General features: G+C 50.2%; 1 protein-coding gene and 1 long non-coding RNA gene across 3 annotated transcripts in view; both read left to right on the top strand.

The window, feature by feature from the left end:
- LOC141727738 (uncharacterized) overlaps positions 1-22,288 on the top strand; it is a 667,665-nt gene that overhangs the window by 280,510 nt on the left and 364,867 nt on the right. The window lies entirely within an intron of this gene.
- LOC141727743 (olfactory receptor 14A16-like) lies at positions 7,900-8,832 on the top strand. Its single transcript, XM_074534029.1, has one exon. It carries the CDS (start codon positions 7,900-7,902, stop codon positions 8,830-8,832), a length of 933 nt encoding a protein of 310 aa, XP_074390130.1.

The following is a 22,288-nucleotide window of genomic DNA, read 5'->3' on the forward strand; positions in this document are numbered from 1 at the left end:
CCTGGGTCAAATAAAGCGCCATGGCATCCACACGCATGTCCGCTCCTTCATTCCTTTACCGCAGTTCTTCGCAGTCCTGCTCTCACCTGCATCACCACGCCGCAGACGGAGCCACTACTCGGGATTCTCATGGAGAACCTGGGAGTGGCAGGACTCGTAGTCTCCACCAGTCACTCCGAGAGTGGCTAACCAACCCGTCAGCTCCAGTGGCCACATGTGGGATCTCAGCACCTCAGGACTGAGGTGCCGAGTCACCGAGACCACCCTTGGGGGGCTCGGGAGTCCTGGAATGTTGCCAGAAGTGTCTGGTGGCTGGACTTTGATCCTACACAGGAGACGACACCTGTATGAGGATAGGAGGATTTCACCGGGGTGAATGGTGAAGGGATTAGTTAATTAGAGGGTGAGACACAGGGTTTAGGATTTCTGTACAGGGGGGTTTAGAGAAATAAGATGGAGGAATTGGGGCGTGTCCGTTCCTTCTTTTTCTTCTTCTCCTCCATCTTCTGTGGTGATGGTGGCACTTTGGGATTGGTCATTACTAAAAGTGCACCGGGCAATAAGGGCGAAAGGTATTGGGGAAAAAATGATAAATATTGTACACGTAACTTTGGGTATAAAGATAGGTGACTGTCCAGAGGGCAGGACAGTGTGCTCATGGCTGGCTGCTGAGCAGACCTCTGTCGGGCCGAAAGAAAATCTTTTAGATAAACAATTAATAAACATAGAGACCGAAAGAAGAAGTGAAGCCTCTTCTCGTTCTTTGATACGCGGGCTGCCCCAAGGCCACTCCGGACATTTCCAGGCCCTCCAAACAGCCGAAAACCGGACAGCCACAGAAGCAAGTCTGTGAAAGTTACCACTCCTCCTGCTGTGTGATTGACAGCTCTGCCAGGCCCAGGCTGGGGGCAGGGCTCTGTCCCACCACAAACCAAGGCCCGCCCCAGCCCTGGCCCCACATGGGCATTCCGAGCATCCCAAGGTGTCTCGGGACATTGATCTCATCCAGCCTCTGACAGTGACCATGGTGACATTACAGAACCTCATGGAACCATAGGTCAGTTGTGACAATGGAGATCCAAGGAAACTGTGGTGAGACTGTGGAATTCAGGAATCATGGAATCCAGGAAACCATTTGCAAATCATGGGCCCTATGGAAGCAAGGATCAGTGATCAAACTGAGGTTTGATTGTGATTGATTTAAAATAGAAACAAGGAGCCATTGTTTCACAGTAGGTCTACGTATGACCAATGGACCCTTGTGACTCTGTTGGGGCTCATGAAACCAAGAAGCCATTGTGACATTGCAAGACTTCATGCAATCAAGGAGAATACAGTATGGGGTGGTAGTATGGGGACCCATGAAATCAAGGGAGCATGGAACAGGTCTGCCTGCTTTGGCCTCCTGGGGACTGTCTGACAGGTTCCCCTGAATTTGACATGCCAAGGGCCACTTCTCATCCGACTGTGAAGCACTGGGGCTCTGGGTTTTCCTTTCTGTGGAAAAGAACAGTCTTTCTTGTCTAGGCTCCAATGGCCAAAATTAGGATTCAACCTCTAAAATTCCCTATATCCAAGGGTTGCTCCCAAACAAAATTTGCCAATACAATCAATTCTGGCTAGCCTCAGCCTCTCGGGACTGCCTCTCATATGACCCGGGGCTCGGTTCTTTCCTTCCTATGGAGACCACTTTGACACTGCAGGGCATTTTTGAGCAAAAGGGCATTGTTACACTGTAGGAACTTGTGGAACCACGGGGATCATTGTGACACTGCGGAGCACCATGGAGCCAAGGACATCTTTGTGTCTCTCTTGGCCTACATGGTCCCAAGGGCCCAGTGTGAAGCAGCAGGGCTTTGTGGAACCATGAGGCCATTGCTGCATTTCAGGGCCTCATGGAGCCAAAGGGCTCTTGTGATCCTGCGGGGCGCTGTGGATCCATGGAGAACATTGTGACATTGCAAGGCCCCATGGAATCATGGAGACCATTGTGACACCGTGGGGCCCCATGGAACCAAAGGAACATTGTGACCCTGCAGGGTCCCATGCTTCCATGAGGCTATTCTCACACTATGGGAAGTTGTGGATTCAGGGAAATCATTGTTGTACTACTGAGCCCCAATGGAACCAAGGGGCAATGGTGACACAGCAAGGCTTCATGGAACCCAAAGGCCATTAGGACACTGTGGGGCCTTGTGGAACTATGGAGACCATTAAGATCCTTAAGGACTTGACTAAGCAAGGGGCCATTATGACACCTTAGGGCATCATGGAAGCAAGAAAACCATTGTGACACTGCAGGGCCCTGTGGAGCCAAGGGAACATGAAATAGGTGTGGCTGCCTTGGTTTCCCTGGGGTCACCTGACAGGTTTGGCTGACCTTTGAATGTGGAAGGCCACTCCCATCTGCCCCTGAAACACTGGGGCTCTGGGCTCTTCAAAAGAACTGTCCCTTTTTTCCAGGTATCCATGGCCAAAATTTGGATTCCACCTCCAAATTTCTGTGTATGCAAGGATTACTGCCAGACAAGTCGACAGGACAGACAAGTCTGGCTGGTCTTTGACTCCTGAGGGGCAGCACTTACCTGTTTTCCAAACACTGGAAAGGGCTCTCTGCTTTTCTTTTTATGAAGAAACCCCTATCCCTCTTCTCCAGGCACAAATGTTTTAAATTAGGACTCCACATTCATATTTCAAATATCCATGAGTTGCTCCAAGCAAACCTGCCAGGACAGACAGGTCTTGCCTTGGCCTCTGGTGGTGGCTGTTCATCAGCTCCTGAAACATGGGGGCTCTGTGGTTTCCTTCCTATAGAGACCAATGTGACATTTGGGAGCCTTGTGAAATGAAGGGGCCATTGTGACACTGGAGAGCACCGTGGATCCACTGTGGACACTGTGGAGCCTCGTGGAAGCCAGGACATCTTTGTGGCTCTGTTGGTCTGCATGGTCCCAAGGCACCAGAGTAAAGCAGCGATATGGGAGTTAGCCCAGCTGTAACTCAGAGTCAGTCAGATTTTACCCCAGAAGTATTGGGCGTGATTTTAAGCCCTGGGAATCATTTGTTTAACTTAGGGTGAGTTTGAGAGTTCCCCCATAAGCCTTTAGTGTTGTTATGCTAAGTTGTCCAAGTTCTCCTCCTCTATTGGTTACTTGTGTCCCCTATATGGTTATTGTTCTAGAGTGTTCTACCCTCAAGTTTATATATTGTTTCTTCGCCTTTACCTCAGGTCTTTGAATCCCACCCCTTGTACTGTGCTGGACTTCTCCATGTTTATTGTTTTTCACCCTGCTATTAAAGTTTTTTTTGACAACTCCATTGATCCTGCTTGTAGGATCACTGGGGACTAGGACGGTTGGGACGGACAGAGACAAGAGATGTCTGAAGCCAGGTCTTGGAACTTGTGGTTTATTGCAAAGGGTGTGGGTGCAGGGGCCTTGTTTGGAGCTGCCAGCCACAGCGCAGAGCAGGCCCAAAAGAGGAGCTCGAAAGAGGCGCCAAAAATGGATGCCAGAAAGAGGAGGGGCGTTCCTGTTACAATACAATAAATCTTCTGTTCTGCATATTCTAATTTTCACTAAACAATATAATACAAGATACAAATCTTATAGCATTTGCAAACAGCCTATTAGAATCATTACATTACCATACTGTGTTACATTTTATACCATAAAAACTACTCTCTGGACCCCTTCTGCCAAACTAGTAGAGTCTGCTCTGACCCTTGGACCTGTCTGCAAGCAGGAGGTATTGTTTCATCAAAAGGGGATTACCTTCAGCCGGCCATACTATTGTTTTGTATTTGTTCAGTAACTAAGGCTTGGTATCTCAAGGCTTGCTTTCATTTCAATCTCGCTTATAGTTTCCATATTCTCAAATTCTTTTGCCAGGCAATCATATTTATAAGGCTTTTCTGTTTCATCTTCCCCAGCATCTGCTGCTTTTCATTTTCACCACCCTTGCCCTGAAGTTGGGGAACCAGAATGGTTTGTCACAGCCAACCTCGTTGAGACCCTTGGCGCCCAAACCTTGAGACCCTGATATTCAGTCATGTCAGCTGGGGTTAGCTGATGGATAGGCCAGCGCTCCCCGGGATTTTTGATTGTACTGGGCCAGAAGATTCATCATTGCTTCGAGGGACCTTGGCCAGGATCCACAGGGACAACGATGGTCTCACCTGCGTAGGATTGCAGGTGGGTTTGGGGAAATGCAGGACAATAATCACCATTTTGCCACTGTGTTTTTACAATACCCATCCACATCCAATAATTGATTTGAAATGTTCCAGTGGTTGTTCCACCTGAGGCGGAGAAAGAGAAAAATGGACAACCGGATTCTCAAAGTAGAAAGGAGCATACAGGGATGCTTTAAGTTAATTCTCACGGATCATGCCCAAATATATTCAAAGAAAAAATTAAAATAAATCGTGAAGTGGATTATTAAAATTATTCCAGATGCCCTTGAGCCTGACCATCCTCCCTCCATCTTGGTTCCTCCACTTCCTGCTACCACAACCTTCTCTTCTGCCCTGAATGAACCTCCAGACTCCACCCCCAGAACTGTGGGTCATGCCCCACTGTCAATCATTCCACCTCCACCCTGGGCCATGCCTCCAGAATGCCAGCCTAGTTGTCTGCTATCCTAGATCAAGGCCCTTCCTCCCCAACACCTGACAAAATGGCAGTGCCCTTTGCCTCTGCCTCCAGAAACAATATAACCCCAGGATCAAAGATACTAAACCTCACCGTCACACTACTTCTAATCTGAATGTTTCTGCTCTGAGTTAATCCTCCTCCCCAGAGGACAGTTTGGACTCTTCAGAGCCACCTCACCCCTCAACCCCAGAAGATCCCTGGGAAAAGAAGAAGACTGGCAAATTGTCTTGAAATTCCTCATTGCCCTGGTATGTTATGAAAGTAGGGGGCAGAATCCCAGCTATCAGCCATTGGTTTACAACAAAATCAAGGATGTGTGTAGGGCAGTTAAATACCATAGAAAAGACTTATCTTGATTTAATGGACAAATGAGGGCCATGTTTACAGCACATCTTAACTCCCTATGATTTAAAATATATTATGATATGACCATGTTCTTGTCACCTACAGAATACACCCTGTGGGAAGGGAGACGGAAGTGTTTACTAAATCAATTAATAGAAGACTATGCTAATAATGAGGCAAGGGTAGAATTGACAATCAACCATCTAACTGGAGAAGGACAACACAGCCTACCAGATGATCAAGCAGAAGGTATCCTCAGAGAAGTATTGGATGATATCAAAGAGATGGCTTTGCAAGCTTCAATCCAGCTATTGGATGGTAGCATCCCCAGTGTGGACTACATTGGGTGGCTGCAGCTAAAGCTTTAGGACAGTTAGACCATCTTGGGTGCCTGTTAAGTAAGCAAACCAATGCTACCTCCCTCACATTGAGTGGCCTGCTCTGAGACATAGAGACCATCAGACATGCCACCTTGCAGAACAGCGATAGAGTTTTTACTCTGGGCACATGGGCATGGCTGTGTAAACTCTGAAGGCATGTGTTGCATGAAGCCCTCCAGCCACAGCGAGTCAATCCACAAGAGCATTGAAGTACTGAATGAAGAGTTCAAGAAGCTTCAAGTGAAAAACAAAGACTGGTTCAATAAACTCTTCCAATCCAAGGGACTAAAGGGTTGGATGATGTCTATCTAAAACAGGACATTTAATTTTCTTAGCTGTTGTTGTATTGTTAATTTTCTCATGTTTGTTTGGATGCTTTTAGAAGGTCTTACAAAATCCTTTCAGTTCTATCTTTGTTGTAAAACAGAAAGGGGGAGGATACCCAACACAGGCTCCTCATGGACACCTTGGAGGAGAGAACTGGAGGTCAGGATGGTACAGAAACCTCTCAGAGACTCAGTGTGGGAAAGAAAATCCTTAAAAGTACCTAAAAGTATTTTTAAATCCATAAAGTACAGTAAAAACCTTAAGTATCTGAAGCCATTAATGACCCCAACTGAGTGGCAGTACTAAACTCTCCAGGGACTCATTAAAGCAGAGAATTGGGGCCATGGTTGCACAAACTTGTCACAGAGTCAGTATCAAAAGGGAAACACCAAGTACCTTAAAATAACTGCAGTACCCTGAAGTACTAATGAGCCCCAATGGGTGTTGTTACTGAGAAAGCCTCTGCAGGGACTAATTAAAGCAGATAATTGGAGGCCATGATTGCACAAACCTCTCAGAGACTCCAAGGCAAAAGCCAAACCCAAAGTCCGTTCAAAACCCTGCACTCCCTACAGGGAGCATTCAGGAGCCCCCAGGGCCATTCCTGAGCAAGGCTCCCCAGGGACTCCTTCCAGCAGGTCCTTGAGGCCACTGGGATGTGGGCTAGGGGGGGATGCTGAGGGCAGGACAAGGGGCTGACAGTGCCCAGCCTGGCTGGGGCTGTGCCAGGAGGCCCCAGTGCCTCAGGACAAGGTGTCTCCTCCCAGCCCTTGGTGGCACAGACCCTGCTGTGCCCAAGGACACCAAGACTTGGCTTCTCTTTGTCCCCACCTGTCATCACTGCCTGCAGTTGTCTGCTCTGCCTGGGGCCTGGGGACACTTTCTTCGTTGTGTCCCTCAGTGGGACCCATTAAAAGTCCAAGAAAGTTTGGGGTTGGATTCTGACTTGGAGTTCTGGAGAGGTTTCTTCAGCTCCCTCTCAGGGACTCATGTTCAGGGCCTGAGCACAAAGCCCCAGAGGCTCATTAAAGTCCTTGTGCTGTGTCTGTGCTGCTGAGCTGGGCTGGGCTCCTGGCACAGAGGCAGCTCCTGGTAACCAAGAAGAGCTTCAAAAGCACATTTCTCTTGATGAGCAGCTCTTCTGCCAGCCCAGCAGGGCTGGGGCACTGCCTGCAGCCACCCTGGGCACAGCACAGAGGCACAGAGAGCTTCAATCAGTCAGGGCTGGGAAGGTGCTGAGAAGTGCCTGGGGCAGAATCACTGCCAGCCCTTGGCACAGGAACCTCTGGCTGCAGGACAATGCAGCTGCAGCTCCTGGAGCCATCTCCTAAAGCTGGAACATCCCAATGCCTGCAGACCCTGTGAGTACATTCTCTGATTGTCTCTTGTGCAGAGCAGCCAGGGGTGCCCAGGGCTGTCGTGCAGAGCAGGGTCCTGCAGCCCAGGGCACTGTGCTGGGGCAGGGACTCTGCTGCCTGCCAGGGACAGCTCTCAGCCAGCCCTGGCAGCTGCTCCCAGCATGGGGTGACAAGGTCTGGGTGGGAGGAGACAGCTGGTCAGGCTTGGAAGTGTTCTCCTTGTGTGGTGAGGATGCTGCATTGTATAGAATTGCTCCCATCCCGGCATTTACCTGGAGAACATTTCCAAGTAGATTATACAGGGAGCATAGCAAGGCAGGGGCAGAAGGAAAGGGGAAGTCCTGCATCTTTAATCTATTGGTTTGGGTTACCTGAATGGGAAATTGACCATAGATATTCATTTTAGTTCAGCTTGAGGCAAATTAAAAAAAAATAAAATTATCTCTGATCTAAACAAATCAGGCAGTGACAGAAATCAACACAGGGCCCCTCCCAGGCAGCATCAGTGTCAGTTTTCCAACCTCCTCAGGGTTGCTATGAGGTTGCCATCAGAACCTGCAGATCTAGAGCTGCCCCTGGGCAGTGTCTGAGCTGGGAGGAGTCTGCTGGGCAGAGCTGAGCCCCCAGGGCTGGGCTGGGCTCTGGCAGCACTGGCAGGGCCAAGCCCTGAGCACAGGGAAGCAGCTGCTGACAGGGACAGCTCCAGGCAGCAGAGCCCTGGTCATGAAGTGGGGGGAAAGTGCCCTCAAGCTGTGTTGGGATATTTAAAATTCTCTCCAAACACAACTATTCCATGATTTCTTTTTTACAGATCCCCATGCCAAGGCACAGCAAATGTCCAACAGCAGCTCCATCAGGCACTTCCTCCTGCTGGCATTGGCAGACACGCGGCAGCTGCAGCTCCTGCACTTCTGCCTCTTGCTGGGCATCTCCCTGGCCGCCCTCCTGGGCAACGGCCTCATCATCAGTGCCATAGCCTGCGGCCACCACCTGCACACGCCCATGTTCTTCTTCCTGCTCAACCTGGCCCTCACTGACCTGGGCTCCATCTGCACCACTGTGCCCAAAGCCATGCACAATTCCCTCTGGGACGCCAGGTACATCTCCTACGCTGGATGTGCTGCTCAGCTCTTTTTTTTAGTTTTCTGTGCGACCACAGAATTTTTCCTCTTGACCATTATGTGCTACGACCGATATGTGTCCATCTGCAAACCCCTGCACTACGGGACCCTCCTGGGCAGCAGAGCTTGTGCCCACATGGCAGCAGCTGCCTGGGCCTGTGGCTTTCTCTATTCACTGCTGCACACAGCCAATACATTTTCCCTGCCCCTGTGCCATGGCAATGCCCTGGGCCAGTTCTTCTGTGAAATCCCACAGATCCTCAAGCTCTCCTGCTCCAAATTCTACCTCAAGGAAGTTGGGCTTCTTGCTGTTAGTGCCTGTTTAGCATTTGGCTGTTTTGTGTTCATGGTTTTCTCCTATGTGCAGATCTTCAGGGCTGTGCTGAGGATCCCCTCTGAGCAGGGACAGCACAAAGCCTTTTCCACCTGCCTCCCTCACCTGGCTGTGGTGTCCTTGTTTATTGTCACTGGCATATTTGCTCACCTGAAGCCCCCCTCCATGTCCTCCCCATCCCTGGATCGGGCCCTTTCAGTTCTGTACTCGGTGGTGCCTCCAGCCCTGAACCCCCTCATCTACAGCCTGAGGAACGAGGAGCTCAAGGCTGCAGTGTGGAGACTGATGACTGGATGGTTTCAGAAACATTAAACTGCTGGCCAATTTCTACAAATAACTTGTAATAAAAATAATTTATGATACTTCCTGTTGGTTTCATTTTGGAGGTTCTTTTTCTTTGTTTTACTTTTTAAATCTTGTCTTATACTCTTAGATTGCATGTGACCTACACACACGTGATTAGGGTTGAAGAAAAAAAGGTTTTTATTTTGCCTCTTCTCTTGTTTATATACTTTTAACAAAGCATCCTCTTAAGTCATTATTTACATCACAATAACTTATTATATTCATTGAAGCAAGTTATTAGTATCAATATAAGTGGCAAAAGTCATACAGAAATTTAATAAGGTACATATACACATTTACATATGCCTCTAGTCCAGCTTACAAAAATTTACATGTATCTTTTCCAATCTGTTCCCATGCTGACCCCTTGTCTTCTTCTTTGCAATGGATAGACACTAAAATAATCAATTGTTACTTCATCTAGTAACTCAGCTTTCCTTGTAAGCTAGCATTCAAGTCCCTCTGTATTGTTCACAGAGAAATGTCATTACTGAGGTCATTTCTCATTTTGTTTCTCTCCACCTTCCCTGTGGCCACAGACTGTGTCAATGAGGGGTTTCGCTCTGGGTGACATTAAAGGAAATAAAGGATGTCCCAGCCAAGTTTTCTGCAGAGATGCCCTTGTGTTGCCTTCTCTGGAGCTGCAGCAGCAATGTCTGTGTGCAGAGCTGGGGGCAGATCAGCGCTGGCCCAGCAGCTGTGCCCAGCAGCAGCAGCACTTGGTGTTGCCAGTGCTGCTGCCGTGGCCCTGCCCCGCTGCCCTGGTGGCCCTGGTGTTGCTGCAGGGCCTGAGTGCTCTCAGGGCCGGGCACAGCCCTGGGGGTGGCAGTGCCAGGGCTGCAGCAGGGACTGGCTATGGGCACTGCTGGGGCAGCGCTGACGCCTCAGGCCAGGGCCTGGGGGCTCCAGGATCCTTGCCCAAGTTCTCTCAAGAACACAGCCAGGCCAATGCTCAGCACAGAAAAGCCCCGTGAGCAGCCCCAGGCTGGCCATGGGCAGGCTGGGGGCAAACAGCGTGGCTGGGGCTCTGCAAGGGCTCTGGGGGAGATGGGAAGGAGCAGCAGAGCAGGGGCTGATCCATCCCCAGTGCGCTGCACAGCCCAGGGCAGCATCCCAGAGCGTCCTGATGGAGCTGCCAACAACATCCCCCCTCTGCAGCCCTGGCCTCTCCCCCAGCTCACACAGGTGCCCCATCCTTGCAGGCACAGACACGGCAGCACTGGCTCAGCAGCCCCTGTTTGCATTGCACACAGCAGGGGGAGCACCCCCATGCTGTTGGTGTGGGGACATGAACCTGAGGGAGCACAAATGCCATCAGCCCCTGGGGCTAGCAAGGGCTGAAGAACTTGAACATCTACCAGGGCCCTAACCCGCTCCTCACAGCACTTGTGCTCCAGACCCCTCCCCAGCCTTGTTGCCCTTCTCTGGACACACTCCAGCCCCTCCATGTCCTTTCTAAATTGGAGGGCCCAGAACTGGACACAACACTCGAGGCGCTGCCCAACCAGTGCTGAGCACAGGGGAAGAATCACTGCCCTGCTCCTGCTGGCCACACCATTCCTGATCCAGGCCAGGAGCCATTGGCCTTCTTGCCCACCTGGGCACACTGCTGGCTCCTGTCCAGCCTGCTGTCCATCAGTCCCTGCAGGTCCTTTACTTCCTGGCTGGCTGCTCTCCAGCCCCTCGTTCCCCAGCCTGTAGTGCTGCAGGGGTTGTTGTGGCCATAGTGCAGGACCCGGCACTTGGTCTTGTTAAACCTCACCTTGCTGGATTTGGGTCCTGGATCCAGCCTGTCCAGGGCCTTGTGCAGAGCCCTTCTACCCTCCAACAGATTAAACTCGCACCCAACTTGCTGTCAGCACAGTTCCCCAGAGTGTCCCAATGGTCTCCATGGTTCCATGGGGCCTTCCAGTGTCACAATGTCCCTTTGGTTCCATGGGACCCCTTGGCATTACAAAGTCCCTTGGATCTTTGGCCCTGAAGTGTCACATTGGCCCTTGGTCCCCCCAGGCCCTGAAGTGTCACAGTGGATCCTTGGTTCCATTAATCACAGCATCACAGAATTTCTAGGTTGGAAGAGACCTTTAAGATCATCGAGTCCAACCCATGTTCTAACACCTCAACTAGATCATGGCACCAAGTGCCACATCCAGTCTTCCCTTAAACACATCGAGGGATGGTGACTCCACCACTTCCCTAGGTAGATTATTCCAGTATTTGACCACTCTTTCTGTGAAAAATTTCCTCCTTAATTCTAGCCTGTATCTCCCTTGGCGCAGCTTGAGACTGTGTCCTCTTGTTCTGTCTGTTGTTGCCCGGAGAAAGAGACGGACCCCCAGCTCACCACAGCCACCCTTCAGGAAGTTGAAGAGAGTGATAAGATCACCTCTGAGTCTTCTTTTCTCCAGGCTGAACTACCCCAGCTTTCTCAGTCGTTATTCATACGGCCTGTGCTCCAATCCCCTCACCAGCCTCGTTGCTCTCCTTTGGACACGCTCAAGCATCTCAACATCCGTCCAAAACTGAGGGGCCCAGAACTGGATGCAATACTCAAGGTGTGGCCTCACCAGTGCCGAGTACAGGGGAAGAATGACCTCCCTACTCCCACTGGCCGCACCGTTCCTGATACTGGCCAGGATGCCATTGGCCTTCTTGGCCACCACGGCACTTTGCTGGCTCATGTTCAGCCGACTGTCAACCAGCACCCCCAGGTCCCTTTGCTCCTGAGCACTGTCCAGCCACACTGTCCCCAGCCTATAACGTTACAGGGGGTTATTGTGGCCAAAGTGCAGGACTCGGCACTTGGACTTATTGAACTTCATCCCATTAGATTCTGCCCATCCATCCAACCCTTCCAAATCCCTCTGCAAAGCCCTCCCTCCCTCTAACAGATCAACACACGCTCCCAGCTTAGTGTCATCTGCAAATTTGCTAATAAAGGACTCTAAACCCTCATCCATGTCATCAAAAAAAAAATTAAACAGAACTGGTCCCATCACAGATTCCTGAGGGACACCACTGGTGACTGGCCGCCAGCTGGATGCAGCACCATTCACCACCACTCTCTGGGCCCGGCCATGTAGCCAGTTCCTAACGCAGCAAAGAGTGCTCCGGTCCAAGCCACGGGCTGTCAGCTTGTCTAGGAGTATGCTATGGAAGACAGTGTCAAAAGCCTTGTTGAAATCCAATCCCTGCATCCATTAGGCAGGTTACCTGGTCATGAAAGGCAACCAGGTTGGTTAAATATGACCTACCCCTCCTAAACCCATGCTAGCTGGGTCTGATACCCTGGCCATCCTGTAAATTTTGCTTGATGGCACTTAATATTACCTGTTCCATTATCTTGCCAGGTAGTGAGGTCAGGCTGACTGGTCTATAATTACCAGGATCCTCCTTTACACCCTTTTTGTGAATGGGTATCACATTGGCCAGCTTCCAGTCATCCAGAACCTCACCAGTGAGCCAGGACTGTTGGTAAGTGATGGAGAGTGGCTTTGCAATCTCATTTGCCAGCTCTCTCATTACCCTGGGGTGGATCCCGTCTGGTCCCATAGATTTATGAAAATCCAAGCATATCAGTAGTTGTATGACTGCCTCTTCTTGGATAATAGGGGACCATTCTGCTCCCTGACACCATCAACCAGCCACGGCAGGCAGGTGTCTTGAGGGCAAGTCATCTTCCCACTAAAAACTGAGGCAAAGTAGGCATTAAGCACTTCTGCCTTCTCCTCATCTGCAGATACTAAGTTCCCTCCTTTGCCCAATAAAGAACAAAGGCTGGTCTTGCCCTTCCTTGTAGCATAAATGTATATGCTAAGACATTTTTTATTATCCTTTACAGAAATCACCATTCTAAGTTCAAACTGAGCTTTGGCCTGCCTAATTTTTTGTCTGCATGCTCTAGCAGCCTTCTTGAACACTTCCTTAGAGACATGACCCTCTTTCCAACGCTGATACATCCTCTTTTTATTCCTAAGTTCCTCCAAAACCTCCTTGCCCAGCCAGGCTGGATATTTACCCCATTGACTGATCTTTCAGCACACAGGGACAGTCTGTTCTTGTCACATTTCTTGTCACAATCTTCTGCCACATTTCCCCAGCACAGGCACTCCTGTGTGCACACAGACACAAAGAGTCAGTGCCAGGCACCTGTGAGCAATTCCTCTGAGGGCAGGAAATGCTCCCTGTGGATGCTTTGGCATCTCCCCAGAAGGTGCAGGGTTGAGCCTGGAGGGGTGGGGGGATCGGCCCAGGCTCCATCGTTGTTCAGGATCCCCGAGTGCAGCAAACGGGAGAGTTCCCGGCTGGGAGAGGCCCCATTCAGAGGGAGTCGCTGGCCCAGGAGAGCTCCAAGGGCTCCTTTTGGAGCGCTGTTTGCAGGGCCCCAAGAGAGGGGCTTCAGTCCCAGCAATGGCTCATCCTGGCTGCCCTTGGCACCAACAGCTTTCTTTGGCAGGGTGAGAACAGGGATGTTGTGCCACTGAGGGAACAAAAACAGTTCCCAGGGCTGCTGCTAAAGGAACCAGGAGCTGGTTGGGCAGCAGCAGTGCCTGGAGCAGACAGTGTTTGTGATGAGCTGCAGAGGAGCTGAACCCAGGGGCTCTTGGCCAAGGCCGAGCCCCAAGGAGCATTTCTCAGCTGGCAGGGTGGCCTGAGAAGGGGAGGGGGGAATGCAGCAGCACTGGGCCCATGGAACCAAGGGATCATTGTTACACTGTGGGCCCCTGTGAGACCAAGGGACCATTGTGACACTGTCTGGCCTTGTCACACCAAGGGACCATGGTGACGCTATGGGGCCTCATGGAATCATGGAGGTCTGTACTGACGCTCTGTGGCTCCAGGTAGTGTAGGGATTTTTGTGACACTGAGAGGCCCCATCAAACCAAGAGTCCATTGTGACACCGCTGGTCCTCCTGGAACCTTGGAGACAATTATGACACTTTGGGATGTTATGGAACCAAGGAGCCATTGTTACACTGTGAGACCCCATGGAGCCAGAGGTTCATTGTGACATTGCAAGGCCTCACGGAACCTTGGAGAGACCATTAAGAGACTTCAAACCTCATGGATCCAAGGGGCCATTGTGACACTGAGGGGGCACCATGGAACCAAGGAGATCATTGTTACTCTGAGGGGACTCATGGGATCATGGAGACCACAGTGATACTGTGAGGCCCCATGGAATATGCCAAGCATTGTGACACTGTGAGGCCTCATGGAACCTGTGAGACCATTGTGACCCTGGGGGTCTCCACAGAACCAAGAGGACCATTGTGATACTGTGGGGCCTGGTGAAACCAAGAGGCCTTTGTGACACTGCAGGGCTGCATGGAACCAAAGCTCTAGGGTGACACAGAGGGGCCTCCTGTAATTAATGGTCCATTGTGACACTGTGGAGCCGATGGAGACCATTGTGACACCGCAAACCCCCAGGGTCCAAAGGTCCATTGTGACATTGCAGGGCTAATGGAACGGAGGAGTCACATAACATTGTGGGACCTGGGAAACCACAGAGACCATTGTGACACTGCAAGATCTCATGGAATCATTGGGACCATTGTGACACTACGGAGCCTCATGCAATCATTGGGAACCATTGTGACACTGCAGGACCTTCTGGAACATAGGGGCCCTTGGGACACTGCTGGACCCCATGGAATCAAAGCATCATTAGGACACTGCAGGGCCCCACGGAACCGAGGGGACCATGGTGATAACGCAAGGCCTCATAAAAGCAAGGGAAGAAGGAACGGGTCTGGCTGGTTTGGCCTACCTTTGATTCCCTGACTGGTCCAGCTGACTTTGGCATGTTGAGGGTCTCTTCTTATCTGCTGCTGAAACACTGCGGCTCTGTGCTTTCCTTCCTATGGAAAAGATCTGTCATCCTCCTCCAGGCAAGGACATCATTGTGGCTCTGTTGGGCTGCATGGTCCCAAGGGACCATTGCACATCAGCAATGTGAGAGTAAGCCCAGCTGTAACTCAGAGTCAGACAGATTTTACCCCGGAAGAACTGGGCGTGAGTTTCAAGTCCTAGGAGTCATTCTTTTAACTTAGGGTGAGCTTGAGAAGTCCCCCATAAGCCTTTAGTGTTGTTATGCTAAGTTGTCCAAGTTCTACTCCCCTACTGGTTTATTGGTTACTTATTTCTTCTTGATGTTATTGTTCTAGTTTTCAAGCCCCAAATATCTATGTTGTTGCTTCCTCCTTGACTCAGGTTTTAGGATCCTGCCCCTTATACTGTGCTGGACTTCTCCATGTGTATTGTTTTTCTCCCTGTTATTAAAGTTCCTTTTAAACAACCCCGTTGATCCTGCTCTTTTCATTTTCACCACCCTCACCCTGAAGTCAGAGAACCAGAGAGGTTTATTGCAGCCACCTTCATTGGAACATTTGGCGCCCAATGAGCTCCCTGTGTCAGTCATGTCAGCTGGGGTTAGCTAATGGATAGGTCAGTGTTCCCCGGGATTTTGGATTGTGCCAGGCTCAGCAGATTCATCGTTGCTTCAAGGGACCTTGGCCAGGATCAGCAGGGACAATGACGGTTTCACCTGCATAGGATTGCAGGTGGGTTTGGGGAAATACAAGACATTCATTGCCCATTTAGTCACTGTGTTTTTACAGTATGTAGCCATGTCCCATATTTAATTTGGAGTGTTCCAGTGGCTCTTCCCCATTAGGCAGAGAAAGAAAAAAATGGGAAGCCAGATGTCCAAAGTAGAAAGGAGCATATATGGATGCTTTCATTCTCACTGATCATGACAAAATATTTTCAAAGAACAAATTAAAATCAATTATGAGGTGGATCATTAAAAATTTTCCAGATGCCTCTGCTGATGAAATCCATACCACTGAATTTTAGGACTCAGTGGGAATTAAACTGTACAATTTTTGATCAAAAGGGACCCCATTGCACCCTGCGTGCTCCCCATCTTCCACACCACACTTGACCAGCAAGCAGTGTGTAGAAAACTCAATCCGTTGGTAACTCCTAACTCGGGAACTCCCCTCAAACCTGCCTTTCTCAAACCGTTAATGATGGTCCAAGATGGCAATGGCCATGCTGTCTTAGAGCATCATGCCCTGGAGACTCAAGACAGAACGAGCCAAAATATGGCTCAGGAGCCTGACCACCCTCCCTCCATCTTGGCTCCTCCACTTCCTGCTGCCACAACTTTTGCCTCTGCTCTGACAAAAGCTCCAGACTCCACCTCCACAACTGCAGGTACTGCGCTCACGTCAATCATTCCCTCCCCACCCTGGACCATGCCTCCAGTTATGGAAGGAGACTGGCAAATCGCCTCAAAATTCCTCATAGGCCCCGTATGTTATGAAAAAAAGGGGCAGAATCCCAGCTATCAGCCACTGGTTTGCAGGGAAATCAAGGATTTTTCTATCTAAAGACCATAGGAAGGACTTAGCTTGCTTTAATGACCTAATGAGGGCCATGTTTACAGCACATTTCTCAACCATCTATGATTTAAAATATATTATGTTGTGGTCATTTAAAGAATACACCCGGTGGGAAGAGGGATGGAAGTGTTTATAATGCTAATAGCAATGACTATGCTAACAATGAGGCAAGGGAAGAATTGACAATTAACCATCTAGCTGGAGAAGGACAACACAGCCTACCAGATGATAAAGCAGAGAAGTATTGAATGATATCAAAGAGATAGCTTTGAAAGCTTTAATCCAGGTATCAGATGGTAGCATCCTCAATTTGAAATACTTTGGGTGGCTGCAGCTAAAGCTTTAGGACCATTAGACCATCTTGGGTGCCTGTTAAGTAAGCAAACCAATGCTACCTCCTTCACAATGAGTGGCCTGCTCTCAGACACAGAGACCATCAGACATGCCACCTTGCAGAACAGTGATAGAGTTTTTACTCTGGGCACATGGGCATGGCTGTGTAGACTCTGAGGGCATGTGCTGCATGAACCTCTCCAGCCACAGCGAGAAAATCCACAAGAGCATTCAGGTACTGAAGGAAGGGGTTCAAGAAGCTTCAAGAGGAAAGCAAAGACTGGCTCAATAAACTCTTCCAATCCAAGGGTCTAAAGGGTTGGATGATGTCTGTCTAAAACAGCACTATTAATTCTCTTAGTGTTTGTTGCTGTATTGTTCATTGTCCCATGTTTGTTTGGATGCTTTTAGAAAGTCTTACAAAATTCTTTCAGTTCCATCTTTGTTGAAAAATAGAAAGGGGGAAGATAACCAACACAGCATCCTCATGGACACCTTGGACAACAGAATTGGAGCCAGGATGGCACAAAAACCACTCAGACACTCAATTTTGGAAGGAAATTCCTTAAAAGTACCTAAAAGTATACCAAAATCCATAAAGTACCTTAAAAACCTTGAGTATCTCAAGGCATTAATGAGCCCCACTGACTGTTGTCGGATCTCAAGATCTCAGTCCTGAGATGCTGAGCCTCCGAGACCAGCTTGGGGGTCTCGGGAGTCCTGGAATGTTGCCAGAAGTGTCTGGTGGCAGGACTTTGACCCTGCACAGGAGACGACAAGGATGAGGGCTTCACCGGGTGAATGGTGAAGGGATTAGTTAATTAGAGATAGAGAAACAGGGTTTAGGATTTATGTACAGGGGGGTTTAGAGGAGTAAGATGGAGGAATTGGGGTGTGTCCTGTCCTCCTTCTGTTCCTCCTCTCCTCCATCTTCTTTGGCCACGGTGGCACCTTTGGATTGGTTATTACTAAGAGTACACCGAGTTATAAGAATAGATGGTATTGGGGAAAAATGATAAATATTGTACACGTCACAATGGGTATAAAGATAGGTGCCTGCCCCGGAGGGAGAGACAGAGTGTGCCCATGGCTGACTGCTGAGCGGATCTTTGTTAGGCTGAAAGAACATTTTTTAGATAAACAATTAATAAACATAAAACCAGAAAGAAGAACTGAAGCCTCTTCTCGTCCTTCTATACGCGGGCTGCCCCAAGGCCACCTCCGGGCTTTCCAGGCCCCTCAAACAGCCGAGGTAAACCTGACACTTGGCGTTCCCTGGCTGGGCTCCACCACCACAACCTTTCGGGGGAAGATAAACCGGACATTTGGCTTCCACTGGGTGAGCTCTGACCACCACAACCTTTCGGGGGGGCCACCACCACCTTCAAAGCCCTGAAGAAAAAGAGAGAGAAGAAGAAAAAAAAAAGCCAGCAGAGACTGCAAAAAACCAGCAGTCACTGAGAAATCCACCTCTCAGTTTCTGCCGAAGAATATTCGTAGCAGAACAGCCCGGACTGGAACCAGAAGGCGCCCTGGGTCCACCTCTCGTGATCTGCTGGACAGATCGAGACGTCCAGACTGCTCTGGCGACAGATTTGGTAAGAAAGCCTGAAAATAAGAACATGGGAGGCACACCTTCCCAGGAACAACGGGAAATTTTGTCCACCTTATAAGGTGTGACACAAACATACAAAAATTAATTAGCTCTGGCCTTAAAAGGCCAGGAAGGAAGACCCCCGAGACGCACCAGACGTCCGGGGGGGGCCCTCAAAAGAGGGGGGAGCAATGCAAGACTCCGGAAAAAATTAGCTCTGGCCTTAAAAGGCCAGGAAGAAATAACCCCGAGACGCAGCAGACGTCCGGGGAGGGACTCTCTGAAAGAGAGAGGGGAGCAAGGCTCCAGGAAAAAATTATTAGCTCTGGCCTTAAAAGGCCGAGAAGAAAATGCTCTTGCAGAAAAAGAGCAAGAAATATTATTAAAATACCCGGTACCAAAACCCAGAAACCCTGGGAAACTCCCAAAAAGCGTCCAGAAAGCCCAGAGAGCATGGAGGACTCAGGACCGAGGGGGGAGAGCAGGGGGGGGAAGAAAAAGGGATCGGGGGAGGCGCTTTCTCGCGATGCAGCGGCAACGGAGCAGGGAAGCCAGGCTGCGGCGGAGCAGGCGGGGAGCGCGGGTGAAGAAAAAACAGAGAAGGCGTGTTCAGATACGGCTTTGCTAAGCTCAGGGCCGGGGGGTGCAGCGGCCCCGGGGGCCGGCAAGGTAGCAGAAACGCCCGCGGCGGGCAAAACTCGCAAAAAACCCGGGGGGGAGAAGCCACAAACCAAAGCCGGGGCGTCTGACCCATGCAGCGAAATTAGGGGAATTGCGCAATCCCAGAAAAGCTGCGTGAGACGCAGGAGGCGCGCGGTTGTGACGCAAAAAACCCGGGATGCAGATCGGAGCGAGTCGCGGCAGAGCGCGGGTGCAGGCGGGAGCGGCCGGCACACACTGACGAAAGGCCACACACACACACAGCGTCGGAGGAGGAGGAGACAGTCAGGGGCAGACCGAGGGGGGAAAATTCAGAGGCGGAATAAAAAGGGAGAGGAAAAAATTACCTCGGGAGAGACAGAGAGCAGCTCGGAAAGCACGCATGCGCCGAGCGCGGGCGGGGGCGGGCCAGACCCCCGGTGACGTCTCAGGCGAGGAGGGGCCCTCTCCAGACTTGGTGCCTTTGGTAAAAACCCTCGGAGTCCCAAGCCTCTCCCCTCCCGGGGAGGCTTGTGTGTTTTCTAACCCTATTGTCAGTTGAATCAAAAACTAGGTAACCCCGGTCTCAAGTAGGCTTGCAAACAGCAACAATCAGCGGAACAAAGAGGCAGTTGTATTCATGCAGTCGTCCCAGCCACGGAGCCCGGTGACAGCGCCACTCGTGGGGGAATGACCGAAGTGCACAACATGCCGGATGCAACTATGCAACGATTTTCCTCAACAAGATATAAGAAGAAACGAATACTCAGACAAAAGTCGGGACTCAGACTGCAAAGGACAACTCAGAAGAGAAACAAGAGGAACGGAAAGACTCTGGGGGGGGTTTTTTCTCTTTGGGGTCTTGAATATTTCTGTATAAGAACGAAAGACTCTGGGGGGTTTTCTCCTTGGGATCTTGAATTGCAATAGGCAATGGGATAAATTTACCTATTACAGGGGAAAACTGACAAAGGATCATATATTGATCAGCTGGTAGATTTTTTTGACATTTCTCCCATTTGGAGAGGAATTTTAAGGGCAGATCTCTTTGACATTTCTCCCATTTGGAGAAGAATTTTAAGGGTAGGATTTTATGTTTTAATAGTTTAGGATTTTATATTGTAATAGCTTTCCTAGTCCTCATCCATGTCGTCCCAGATGCCATGAATCGGATTGTAAAAGAGGGTTTCTTGGGGCAAACAGAAGAGGGAGATGTCGGATCTCAAGATCTCAGTCCTGAGATGCTGAGCCTCCGAGACCAGCTTGGGGGTCTCGGGAGTCCTGGAATGTTGCCAGAAGTGTCTGGTGGCAGGACTTTGACCCTGCACAGGAGACGACAAGGATGAGGGCTTCACCGGGTGAATGGTGAAGGGATTAGTTAATTAGAGATAGAGAAACAGGGTTTAGGATTTATGTACAGGGGGGTTTAGAGGAGTAAGATGGAGGAATTGGGGTGTGTCCTGTCCTCCTTCTGTTCCTCCTCTCCTCCATCTTCTTTGGCCACGGTGGCACCTTTGGATTGGTTATTACTAAGAGTACACCGAGTTATAAGAATAGATGGTATTGGGGAAAAATGATAAATATTGTACACGTCACAATGGGTATAAAGATAGGTGCCTGCCCCGGAGGGAGAGACAGAGTGTGCCCATGGCTGACTGCTGAGCGGATCTTTGTTAGGCTGAAAGAACATTTTTTAGATAAACAATTAATAAACATAAAACCAGAAAGAAGAACTGAAGCCTCTTCTCGTCCTTCTATACGCGTGGTGCCCCAAGGCCACCCCGGGCCTTTCAGGCCCCTCAAACAGCCGAAATAAACAGGACAACTGTCAGTACAAAGCTCTCCAGGGACTAATTAAAGCAGATAACTGGGGCCATGATTGCAAAACCTCTTACACAGTGTGTATCAAAAGGGAAACACCAAGTACCTTAAAAAAACTGAAGTACCCTGTAGTATTAAAGAGCCCCACTGAGTGTTGTTACTGAGAAAGCCTCTCCAAGGAATAATTACCGCAGATAATTAGAGGCCATGATTGTACAAACCGCTCAAAGACTCCAAGGCAAAAGCCAAACCCAAAGTCCTTTTAAAAACCAGCAGTCCCTGCAAGGAGCATTAAGGAGACCCCAGGGCCATTCCTGAGCAAGGCTCCCCAGGGACTCCTTCCAGCAGATCCTTGAGGCCACAGGGATGAGGGCTAGGGGGGGATGCTGAAGGCAGGACAAGGGGCTGACAGTGCCCAGCCTGGCTGGGGCTGTGCCAGGAGGCCCCAGGGCCTCAGGACAAGGTGTCTTCTCACAGCCCTTGGTGGCACAGACCCTGCTGTGCCCCAGGACACCAAGACTTGGCTTCTCTTTGTCCCCACCTGTCATCACTGCCTCCAGTTCACTGCTCTGCCTGGGGAAACTTTCTCATTTGTGCTCCTCAGTGGGACCCATTAAAACTCCAGAAAGTTTGGAGTTGGATTCTGACTTGGAGTTCTGGAGAGGTTTCTTCAGCTCCCTCTCAGGGACTGATGTTCAGGGCATGAGCACAAAGGCCCCGAGGCTCATTAAAGTCCTTGTGCTGTGTCTGTGCTGCTGAGCTGGGCTGGGCTCCTGGCACAGAGGCAGCTCCTGGTAACCAAGAAGAGATTCAAAAGCACATTTCTCTCAATGAGCAGCTTTTCTCCAGCCCAGCAGGGCTGGGGCACTGCCTGCAGCCAGCCTGGGCACAGCACAGAGGCACAGAGAGCTTCAATCAGTCAGGGCTGGGAAGGTGCTGAGAAGTGCCTGGGGCACAATCACTGCCAGCCCTTGGCACAGGAACCTCTGGCTGCAGGACAATGCAGCTGCAGCTCCTGGAGCCATCTCCTAAAGCTGGAACATGCCAATGCCTACAGACCCCGTGAGTACATTCTCTGACTGTCTCTTGTGCAGAGCAGCCAGGGGAGCCCAGGGCTGTCGTGCAGAGCAGGGTCCTGCAGCCCAGGGCGCTGTGCTGGGGCAGGGACTCTGCTGCCTGCCAGGGACAGCTCTCAGCCAGCCCTGGCAGCTGCTCCCAGCACTGGGGGACAGAATCTGGGTGGGAGGAGACAGCTGGTCAGGCTTGGAAGTGTTCTCCTTGTGTGGGGAGGATGCTGCATTGTTCAGGACTGCTCCCAGCATGAAATTATCAGTAGAATATTTCCAAGTAGGTTATACAAGGAGCAAGGCTGGGGCTGCATAAAATGGAAAATCTTGCTTTTTTTAACCTACTGCTCTCTGTGGCCAGGATGAAAAATTGCACATTGATATTAATCTCTCAGTTAAGGTTGAGAAAAAAAAAGCCTTTTCTCAGATCTTACTAAGCCAGGCACTGACAGAAACCTGCACAGGGCCCACTAGAAGCTGCATCAATTTTGCTTTTTCAGCCTCCTCAGGGTTGCTCTGATAGAGCCATCAGAGCCTAGAGAGCCAGAGCTGTCCCT

The sequence above is a fragment of the Zonotrichia albicollis genome, unplaced genomic scaffold (assembly GCF_047830755.1).
Source record: "Zonotrichia albicollis isolate bZonAlb1 unplaced genomic scaffold, bZonAlb1.hap1 Scaffold_254, whole genome shotgun sequence".
Taxonomy (NCBI): domain Eukaryota; kingdom Metazoa; phylum Chordata; class Aves; order Passeriformes; family Passerellidae; genus Zonotrichia; species Zonotrichia albicollis.